The sequence below is a fragment of the Lampetra planeri genome, chromosome 47 (assembly GCF_965212315.1).
Source record: "Lampetra planeri chromosome 47, kcLamPlan1.2.h2, whole genome shotgun sequence".
NCBI lineage: Eukaryota > Metazoa > Chordata > Hyperoartia > Petromyzontiformes > Petromyzontidae > Lampetra > Lampetra planeri.
In genome coordinates, this window is record NC_136153.1 from 5,836,144 (window position 1) to 5,847,878 (window position 11,735).

Below are 11,735 nucleotides of genomic sequence, written 5' to 3' on the forward strand. Positions count from 1 at the left end.
GTATCTTTGTTTTGAGTGGTGGCATAGTGGTGTAGCGTACTGCTTAATTAACCCGGCCACCTGAGTTCGATTCCCTGTCACGGCCAGAATCAGTAGCGAGTGATATCTGAACCGGTTCACGGGGTCTCCTTGAGGTCAACTCAGCCTTTCATGAGGACCTGGTGTGCCCTGTGGGAATATCAGCACTCGGTAGCTATGGTGTTGATCCAAGGCCGTAGCCATTGGGGGGACCAAATCTTCCAAGGGGTCTGGGGATCCCCCCCCCAGAAAAAATATCTAAATATGAAAACTAATTTCCTGCCATTTCCTGCCTAAGATATTTAAAAAATGCATTAACACACGGGATGGACTTTTTATTTATTTTTTATAATAATGTCCAAAAGTGTATTGTATTACATTGCTCTACTTTTTTACCTTTTCTTGTTTCATTGTATGTAATGGCAGAGATTAGGGATTAATAAAGTACAACCATAACCACAATCATATAAACAGAAATCTATTTTATAGCAATATATTTGGGGGGGACATTTTGAGCAAATTTGAATATTGGGGGGGGGGATGTGTCCCCCCCCCCAATATATATTATAATTACGGCCTTGTGTTGATCACACCACCCCCCTCCTCGTGTGCTGCCGTGCCAGCCTTCGTAGTTGTTCACCAAAAAAGTTTGTCTCAACATTCGATAGGCTTCACCAAGAGGGATGTGTTTGCTGCGTGTGCAGCAAGCGTTATTATTTTAACAACAACAAAAAGATTCCCTAAACTCTGAAGCCGCAACATGGCAACCTAACATAAATAATGGAAAGGGGGTTTGAGATAAAACAAGCAGAGACCCATTGGACGAATACAAAGCACGCCTCGTGGCATCCAAGCTTTTCTTTCTTCTGCCTCTTGGTAAAGTCAACTGTTAAGAGTGACCACCAACATTCATACTTGCCAATTCCACAAACACCTTTCCTCTATCTTCTTGGTTCTTTCCTTCTACGTGACTTTACCGAAAGAACCAAGAAGATGAATCCCTGCAGTCACGAAAGCTTTAAATCGAAACCTTTCCTCTACTCTGGACTCCCAAAGTTCACAATTGCTAAGGCCATGAAGTCCACAATGCCGCTGTTGGGATGGTCACTCAAACCTGATACTTATGTCATGGGTTGCACAGAGACACACAAGGTGACTACATAAACGTACGGGATAACGACATAGGTTGTAACTACCACGGGTAACTCGACCCCAACCGGATAACTACATAACCGGGCCAGGTCAGTAACATACTGCCTCACCCACGATGCCGAACGTGACGGCCGAAGATTGAAGAGAACGTATCACGGTGGGTTACATTCCAGAAGACAGCCCCGATCGGTTCTTGGGACCTCTTTTATGCCCCTGAGCGTGGCCTGGCTCCGCCCTCGGCCACGCCTCCTTTTGGATCTCACTAGAAGGTTCTGGGCCATACATCACGTGTCCCTCTCGCCACTTTTTGGCCCCCCTCGCTACCCTGTCCTGGTCACGTGCCCTCTCGGGTTAACCCAGACTGTCACGTCCTTAACTCACCTCTCTCTGACGGTCAACAGAACCATGCCCCTAGGCCCCCCTTCCATGCCATGCATACTCTGGTGCCAGAGAGATGCTCTAACACGCACAGTTCTATTCTTGTATCAGTAGCTGGCGCTAAACGCCGTAGTGACTCAATATACGTCACTACACTTATTCACGATGTATACATTATTCCAGTCACTGCAATGGCTTTGGCTAAATATTTCAACTCTAGCAACATCAATAACGCATCTTCAGAACCTTTCATGTAATTGTTTCTGCTAATCACATATCTTGAATATTTTGAACTCACCTCAACATATTTTCTGTTTAATTTTTTTTCCATATTTACACAGTTCGACTTTTCATGGTGCATTTTTACATTATTTAGAGGCATCTTACAAATGTAAATAATTTGCATGATATGACACGGTTGGCTATGTACGTTGCGAAAGAAGTTCAACATACATACAAGGCACTATTTTGCTGTTGTGATGGGAAATTTTCGTCATTGACATATTTCATTATTGGTTTGAACGTCCCTGGTCCCAATGTTAAAGTAACACCACCTCCCAACGGCCTTTCACCTCGTTTAAATCAAGCATCTTCTTCAATGAATGAGGGCTTTATTTGGCATCACTAGAGCACACTCCTGAAAGCAACACCGACTTTATTTTTTTCTCATTCAGGATTGTGGCAGCAAGACCGTGGACGATCCGGTAGTAGATCGATCGTGGCTGATGGTGATAATGTATGAAGGTGTCAGTTTTTGTACCAGTTGAAAGGGTAAAACCCTATTACTATATTTTGCCACTGGTAAACGAGATGTCTCATAGTGTAAATGCTTACCCCGAGTTCTCAATACTCTGACAGTGCACTGTTTTTGAGTTGTACGCCTTTTGGCGTCATCTGGTTCAACACCAGTGGAGACTAGGCTCTAAGAAAATCTGTCTCGGGTGTGGACCAATCAACGTCAAGGACAGTGCATATCATTATCAGAGTTGTTTCTTTTTGTTTGCATTTTGACTGCTTGTGTTGTGGTTATTGCAAACATGATGCCTTGTATAAAGGTGTCAGTTTTTGTACCAGTTGAAAGGGTAAAAACCTATTACTATATTTTGCCACTGGTAAAGGAGATGTCTCATAATGCTTCAAATCGCTTTAAACTATTGTCATTGTAGTGCGTATTTAGTGTGCTGCTGCACTCAGATGTTGTAGGAGAAAACATTTATTAAAAAGTCTATTTAATTAAGTGGAACGTGTTGTCTATATTCATTTACTGTTGCGCATTTTGATGTGACGTCACATTTCTCACCCCCCCCCCCTCTCGTCACACATTGTCCAAATGTCTGACCCCCCCCCCCCCTAGGTGCGTGACGTCATTTACGGACGGCTGGCTCGAACACCCGAATTGTGACGTCATCATCGTCGATCGCTCTGCATTGACGTCATCAGCCACAACGACAAGGAGGAGGACAACAAAACGACGGCAACAACCGCTGGCCTCACGTGCGGGGCAACGTCATCGCACAACATACACGACCGGTGACGTCATCGCCACACATCCGCAGCCGGTGACGTCTTCGTACGCATCCAACGGCCGGAGACGTCATCGCCAACAACCGTGCGCGGTGACGTCACGCGCGATGACGTCATTTGACCCCGGAAGCAGTTGTGGCTCGCACATAGGGGTGGGCGGGGTGTAGCGGGGGTCATGGGCGCGAACTTCCGGCCTGGCACCGGGTCCGGCGTTCGTCGTTTTGTTCTCGAAACCTCTCCCCGCGTCGTCGGCTCCGTCTCCTCCGTCTCCTCCTCCGCTTCTCCTCCTCCTCCGCTCATTCTTCGAGCAGCAGCGACGACAACGACAGCAGCAGCAGCGGCATGTTCGGCTGCGTGGCCGCGGGCCGCCTGGTGAGGCGACGCAGAGCGTCGTGTGGTTTTACGTGAAGCCGTGCCGCGTGTACTCGCACACACTGACACGTCTATTGTCTATTGATAACGGTGTGTGTTGCTGTATTGTTATTATCTCGTGGCGCTGATACATTTGGCACTGCACTGCTTGGTGACGAATGCGGCGGTGAAGTTAAAAGTTGATTTAGGGTGTTTTTACCGGGTCTGAAAGTCTGGGGGGGTTGACGATTGCTCCTCCACATTGAGTCTTTTGTTAAGGAGAATTAGAATTTGGACCATTATCTGCCTTGCGAATGACACTCACTGTGAAGCAGACTGCCTCGTGTTGTGATTATCACAACCCACGTTGAACCTCTCTGCGGCAAGCGACGGGCGCGCTACCGGCTTGGGGCTTTGTGTCATCGGCCCACGAGCCTCGCTCTGGGCTATACTTCACCACGCCGGTCAATGTGAATTGGTGAAGTATAAGCGCAAAATCGGTGCAGATCGATCACTCGCCACTGATGATAGCCGTGACCGGGAAGTTACTTGGTTCGCAGGCTTCATAACGCAGCGCGTTAACCACTGCGCCCACCCCCACGCACGCCTGAAACTGCGAGGTTGTATTTGTTTAATTCGATTGTTTAATCGGTTACTCAACACATTCTTCTCGTAACTACTTGTTTCGCTAATCTGTGAAATTGCACTCACTTGTTGGGAATCTAAAGAGATTCGAGTGGTGCCATACAACATGGGATGCGGTACAACAATAACGATATAAATGCGTCATGTACATTTATTTACTCCGTTCATTTCGTCGCTTAACGACCACAACCACGTTTTAATAAAACAAAAGTACGATCACGTAGGAAACAATCGAGTCTACGTCTGCAAGCGGTGAAGATACATCGATTAAAATACCGTGTCAACCCATACGTTTTACTCCGTATTCTTGTGGAGGGAAATTGAGTTTTCAGGTCCATACGGCGTACAGCTGTTTCAACACGGACACATTTTTTTATTGTTTTCCCTTGTGATGGGGGCTTTGTAGGGTTAATGTTGAGATTTATAAGGGCACGGGGTGACCTATTAATAATGTCTGAATTGGTGTGTAGTAAGGTAGGCACTGATGAGAGCTTGGACAGGTATGCCATTGAACTGCGCACATGTGTAAATAGATCGCCGCGGGGCGAACACTGACGTATGATAGAATAATCTCCACGGCTCGAAGAGGAGGGGCTATCCTCCACGTGTTGACTGTTTATCCGTCACAGGAAAGATCTCGACATTTCTGCCGAATGATTTAGGTTTACGGAGAATGTGAATCGAGCAGTATCTATAATACAGGTTTTTTTTTTGTTGTATCGCGTAAATATAAATGTGTCGTGATACCCGACACAGTCAATTAGTAAGGTTTTTCACGAAAATAAAACATGCCAATTCGTTACTAGTACAGCACACCGGTGTGTTGGAGAGCCAAGCCACAGCATTAACAATTTGAGTACGACGTTTCGCCAGTAATTACAACTAGCTTCATAAGGCGATAGCCAGATTTCGAGTAGACGTGCGATGTTGGATTGGTGTGGTTGTCTCCACGGAAGGATCAACACCGGGACCAGTAGCGCAAAGATGTTCATTTATTTGTACTAATTTATTTTGCTGATTAAAATTACTCGGAAAATTAACGTATTAATTCGTGGTGTTTTATGCAACAGAGAATTGGCCTCCCTCACTTGAGGCCGTGTATGAACCGCCTCGCATTTAGATGCAAATACTTCACAGTGTGGATTTAAATAGTGTCTAAATACGACCGCACCTCAAGATGCTGCACAGAAACGGTGCACTTTTTATTTTACAGAGAGCAACCTATATTTGAATGGGGGGCCGGAAGTCAACATCACACATAGCTGGGAGAAAAGAATAGCAGACAAGGAAGGCAGCAAAATACAATGAGTGACATCCCACTGAACAAAAGGTTGACTGGGGGATTCGACAGAAGTGTTCGTTGCTCGAGTGGAGGAGAGTCGAGTGAGATGAGTGGATAAGGAGGGTACGTAGAGGGGAAAAAACGCGTGAGATGGGCGGGGAGAGTTATGTAATGGGGGAGTCTATGGATGGTTTTGATTAAGGTGATTTCAATCTTGAAAGTGAGCTGGGGGTTTGAGATAGCCACGAATAAGTGTACCCAGGTAAGACTCACCCAGTCTCAGTAAAGTTCTACAATTGGATATTTAGCCCGTCCATGAATAAGTTGTCCGTGTGGAAGGAAACCAGAGTAGCCGAAAGAAACCCCACACTTACAAAATGATCACACGCAAATACTGTACTCGAACAAAGTTTTAACAGCCCCATGTGCTGTCCTGGCATCTTCTGGCCACCTTTGTATCTCAGTGGATTTTGGAGTTTCATCAATATCCTTTATGTGAGGATGCTGATCCATTTTCCAAAACTCACCGAGGGCTTCCCTGTGCTTCCCAGAATATGGAGGGAAACGTCGAACATGGTGCCGAAAAATATTCTGCGCAACCCAAAAATACATCAGAGAGCTATCCTGAGTTTCACATAGCTACAAGAACAACCAACCCTTGCCTCGAAAGCGCCGGGTCGCAGCCAAGCGTCACCATGCATGATCATTGCGGTTCTCCCGCAGGTGCAGACGGATGTGCAGCAAGTGGCGGAAGACAAGTTTGTGTTCCTGCTGCCGGACTGCGATCAGATCCACCACGTAGTGGTGTTCCTCACGGGCACGATACCCTTCCCGGAGGGTATGGGCGGCTCCGTGTACTTCTCCTATCCCGACGGGGCCGGCGGCGCCTCGTGGCAGCTACTGGGCTTCCTTGCCAACGACAAGCCCAGCGCCATCTTCAAGATCGCGCGCCAGACACTGAGTACGTGTTGCCAGCTGCTCGGCAGGTTCTGTATGCAACACTGCTGAATTGTGTCCGCTGAAATTGGGTAGTATGATTGGGCATGTAATGGTTTACAACCCAAGTAAGTTCACAGATTGATATGATTTGGGGTTCATTATTCTCTTTAATAAATGATTATTTGTAATACTTTACACCTGAGGTTAAAAGCATTTAATAATAGGGGGCATTGTAACAACTCGTATACATTTTATGTAATATTAACAAATCTAGAATAAAGTTGTGTTGCTATAAGGAGCTTAACCAAAAATGTGAGATAAACAGGAACATAAGGACTTGGCAAATATGAAAAAAAAAATTCCGCTGACAACATCTTTTCATACTGCTAAATTAAATACTTGTGAAGACAAGTGCATGCCGGAAAGGGTGACCGTATCCATGCGTGTGTATAATTTCTCCTAATGTTTTTTTGTCTCCCTTTTTAACATCTCGTCGCTTTTGTGTCTCATTTATTCCACCGCCGTTTTGTCGGCACAGACAGTGCATCGCAGCACCCGTTTGGGCTAATGAACCACGCGCGAGGACCCTCAGTCTCTCAGATCGGCATCTCGGTGGAGCCGCTGATTCAGCTGCTGCAGCAGACGCCTGTGACCAGTGCAGCTGTCTCCACGCTCGACTCTTTCACAGAGGTAGGTCCAATGACCAAATCACCACGAATGTCTCCGATTTGTTTTCAGGTTGTTACCGCCTGTTACGTGACATGGTGTTTAAAAGTTTCACTCCCCGTGCTCTGAGCTTCTTCAGGAACTGAAGGCCTCCCAGCATTGCGACCGAAACATCGTACATCATGTCGTATGCAGTACAACCCTAAGACACGTCGGAGAGCCATACAGCATATCTGCAAAAACCTGTGCAGTAATATTACCTTGAATGTACCTAATATTAATGTCAGAAGCTAAGCAGAGCTGAGAGAAACACACTAGCCAATCAAACCCTCATCCCAGCCATAGCCGTAACCAAACTAAACCAGCCCCTGACCCAAATCATTAACCCTAACTTCTGTGTTAGGACTTAACCCAAGCCTATTTCACTTTCATTGTTTACACACTTTGACCTGACACTGATTTCATTTAAGGCAGGGAGGGTGAAAGTTTTCCACTGGCACACTTTGTTTTATAGCGGTGTTGCGCTTGTGCCAGTGAGGAGTCTTCCCGTGTTTTCTTTGCATAGCCTCCATGGTCCGCAACACATCTCTGCTGCGTTCCCTATTCCCCTACAGTTCACGCAGAAAATGCTCGAGAGCTTCTTCAACTACACTTCATCGTTTGCAGTGAGCCAGACACAGATGGTGCCCAACGTGTCAGAAACCTTCATCCCGTCCTCTGTCCTGAAGAAGTGGTAACTAAAAGCTAATTGCGCATAAAGTGGCTCGCTTTGACAGTCTTTCATTTCCGTGCAAATTATTTGACCTCTTATATAGCTCTTCGATGTATTTCAGGAGAGATATAATTCAACCTGCGAAAAGCTATTCGAAGTTAAGCAGAGGGGTGAAAAAATGTTTGCAGTGTTTGTCTTTTTTTTTTTACAAAACTAAGTGTGGCTAGTGTCATGAGTTAGCTGATTTTGGTTTTGATGAGACTGCTTGTTTTTTTGTTTCAGGTACGAAAACTTCCAGAGGCGGCTACTGCAAAATCCAAACTTCTGGAAATCCTAATATGGACAAGTATGAGGGCTTACTTTAAGGAATTAGCTTGGCATATTTAAGTAAACAAAACAAAAACATTGTTAATGTCACCACCCCTACAAGCTGCTCACTGTTTCTCACGATATATAGAACTGGTGTTAATGCCACATACTGCTCAACAGCAAATTCACAAACCTGTAACAAAGTCTGAACATGTTTACGAAGAGCTTTGCTCACACTAACATCCCTTTGCCAAATATAATAAGTGATCCCCACTCGCCCTGGCGAACCCTGACCTCTGCACGTGATGCTTCAAAGCAAAGTAGCTCAGGTGCGGCGTTGGGTCTGCAGTCAACATGCACCAAGTTATTTGAGGAGCGATCGCTGGGGGTGATGTGGTTTTAAGTGAAATCAAGGCTGCATTGATGTTTTCAAACTGTTCATCTCCTGACATGAGCCATCAGTATGTAATGTGTGCTGTTTGCACTGGAAATAAATGGCCACTCCACTTAACAAGTTCACAAGTTCAGTCACTTCACATACTGATATTTTTTAGGGTTGTACTGAATTTTGATTGGCGTGATGTCCAATTTTTTGCTACATGTGCTTGGAGCTTCAACGGACGTGATGCCAAACCATGTGGTACAACCCAAAAACATTCCAGAGTGCTACAGCACAACCGTGAACCTGAGCAGGAGAAGATATATTCTTCAGTTTAAAAGCACATTTTTTTGCAAACCGTATTTTAATATGAAGGGTTGGAGCAGAGGTTAGCGCAATACACTGTGAACCTGGTGACCTTTCATTTTTGTCCATGGCTAGCATCAGTGGAGGGTGATATCTGAACTGGTTTTGTGCGACTCCTTCACGAACCCACACTGACCATTGTGGTTAAGTATGGTCAACTAACACCATGACCATGATGTGGGAAGTCCATCCAGCAAGAGATTGACAAATGTCTAATTATTATTAAAAGTTGAATTCAATCTGAAGCTTATATCAATACCATCAACCCATTACATTTCCATATATATTTTAAAATAATGTATAGGCCATTAAACAGTGTGTTGTGTATTTATCGAGATTTGGAGCAGTTTTGTGAATGAGTAGGGTTCAGTTGTCGAGGTGTACACATACAGGTGCCTATATTTGTTTAACTCAAAATAGTTTGGCTTGAATTCTATTATTTGCACGCTAAAAAGTAATGTTTGCATAAGTATGAAATGTACAGCAAATATATTTCAAAATGCTTTTGTTAAGTCTTATTATGAACACTGATGTTTAATGACATTTTTATTATTGGCAATATTCTAAACACATGCACATGGATTTGCATATGTGTTCCAAAAGTAATAATTTTGTCAAAAATTATCAGGTCAAGATATGTTTTTTTAACTGGGATGGGTTTGTTTATTACTGGTGACATTTGTATGCAATTGAATGTCTTTTGTATCAAAAGAACAATGATATTTATCTGATAAAAAGGGCCGGAATACAGTAAGTCCTCTAATTACGTTAGGGAAAAACGTAAATGGAATCCTATTTTACCATTAATGATTATAATTTCGGATACGTTCCTACGTGTAATATTTTTGGTTAGAACTTGCAGAAGCAACATTAAATAAGCATCATACCCAAAACATAAAGTTTAAATCTTCATACCAGAGATGGCGGTGGAGAGTGCATTTAGAGAGGGTAATGGACACAGGATAGTTTCCAGTACAGTTGCGATGTCAACACCGAGACAAGTTTATTAATTCATTTTCAAATCTAATTGCATTCCCCAATTCGTTGAGACCTTAATTGCGAAACAACGTAAATAGAGGACTTGCCGAATAACGTTTCTGCATGGGACTTCTGCCTGTTAAAAAAACATGACTGACATTAAGTGTGAATTTAATCTCCAAAAAACATTCATAATTGAAACATTAAACTACCGCAGTGTTTGAATCGCATGGCTTGTCAGTAGTACTCAGTATTTTAAAGTGGTTGGATCTTACCTCCCATGTTTTTTGACACTTGATCATGCAAAACATACCCCTTCCCATATCCGAGCCATGCCAAATCGGGACCTCAGCAATACCATTGGTCTTCCTCCACAAAGCTGCCACGTGGAGCCTTGACCGACCGGTGATATGCTGCTGTTTTCGCAAGAAATATATGTTCCTCTGGTCCAAGCCAGGCAAAGATCTAGGCTTAATGACGTTTTAAATGCGTCTGACGTCAAGTCAAACCCACTATGAGGACACGATAACATCACCGTGTCATCGGCACGTCTCTAAGTTACACACTGCATGTTCCCTCGGCTGATTAGTTGGGATTCTCTGGCTATCAAAACGTCCTTGCTGCCTCACGACCCATCAAGCGCATGGCTCTGTACGGTCCAGTGTGGCTTGGGATGCATCAGTGGAAAATGCGCATTGGTGTACTTGGGCTGGTGGATGGAGCGAGAACTCCCGTTCTTGTATCCTTCCGTTAATGTTTATTTTGTTTAACCAGGTGAGAAGTCAAGAGACCCAGGGTCGTTTCCTTTGCGAGAGTAACCCGGGTCACCAAAGTGACAAGGCAAAACAATCTTATAAAGGAGGGCAATAGCAATTGGGACAAAAGCGTGTCGCGAGAAATCAAAAATACTGCGCACATGTGAGGTTATACGTTCCCTGTAGCATATCTGCTTCGACTGATCATAGTACAACTGGAATTTCAGTTAAACACGTAAAGGACATTAATGACACTCTAATGGCCTTTTGGCTACAGATGGGGTTTCTACAGCAGGTACTCTGCCTTCCACTTATGGAATTGGGTTAATGCCCATTGCAGAACCTTCTTGGGAGTCTTGCAACTAAGGCTTTCGCTATAAAGGAAAACCTTAAATATATTTATGGCGATTATTGCACTCGTATGTAAGCATTCTCGAATTTGTCAACGGGCAGCAGGCAAGCGAGTTGTCGAATATCGTGAAATTGTGAGTGTCGGAAAATATCACCTTGGGTGAACAAATACATCCATGAGTTAGGAAGAATTCTTTAATGTTCATTTTTCGTGTGTATTATTGTTTAGCACCACCACAGCCATCCCTAGGCGATGGCGAATCCGGGTGTTTGCCCCGGGCCCCGCGTGGTGGTGGTGGGGGGGGCTCTGTGCTTTGACATGCTGTCAGATGTAATCTGGTTTAGTTTGGGGGGGGGCTACGTGTGAAAGAAGTGTTATTACGTCATTGTCCCGGAACACGACTGCTTTACCTGATGAAATTAAAATATAGTTTAGTTTTATTTGTATTTTGTCGTGTGATTTGCTTCACTTTCCTATACTTTGCATGTCTTTCGGTGTTTTTTTTTTGCTGTTATGTAACGTTATGACCCCGTGCCCATACTGGTCATCTGTGGGAAAAAAATTGGCTTTATAGCTCACCGCATTCCTCCAGTAAACATAAATCTTATGATTCGATGAATCTAGAAAACCCCTTGCAACCCCTCCCCTGATTTGAATGGCCCTGGTTCCATCATACCGACTCGGTAATCGATGCATCGACTCGCAATCGAATCGACTCGCAAACGAATCGATTCTCGCGCTCGCCCCCCCCAGCGTTCAAACCGTCAAGTGCCGCTCACTCGTCCAATGGGAGCTCGCGTCCGGCGCTGTCCACATTTCCCACTGCGCACGCGCGCGCCCGTTGGTCTTCGCCGTCACGTGGTCACGAGCTCCCTCCACCGCCCCCTCCTCCGCCCCCACCCCCCAACCCTCTCACGTGCGCGCGCTTC

General features: G+C 44.8%; 1 protein-coding gene across 3 annotated transcripts; it reads left to right on the plus strand.

Moving 5' to 3' along the window:
* Window positions 1–3,244: 3,244 nt before the first annotated feature.
* On the plus strand, window positions 3,245–9,929 carry HIKESHI (heat shock protein nuclear import factor hikeshi). Of its 3 annotated transcripts, none has more exons than XM_078615502.1 (5): window positions 3,245–3,444; window positions 6,074–6,311; window positions 6,828–6,979; window positions 7,570–7,688; window positions 7,950–9,929. In XM_078615502.1, exons 1-5 carry the CDS (start codon window positions 3,415–3,417, stop codon window positions 8,002–8,004), a joined length of 594 nt encoding a protein of 197 aa, XP_078471628.1. In that variant the 5' UTR covers window positions 3,245–3,414; the 3' UTR covers window positions 8,005–9,929. The 3 variants fall into 3 exon arrangements, with proteins under 3 accessions (XP_078471628.1, XP_078471627.1, XP_078471626.1); XM_078615500.1 differs by having other exon boundaries at window positions 3,315–3,444; window positions 6,080–6,311; XM_078615501.1 differs by lacking the exon at window positions 7,570–7,688 and having other exon boundaries at window positions 3,275–3,444.
* The last annotated feature ends 1,806 nt before the right edge of the window (window positions 9,930–11,735 follow it).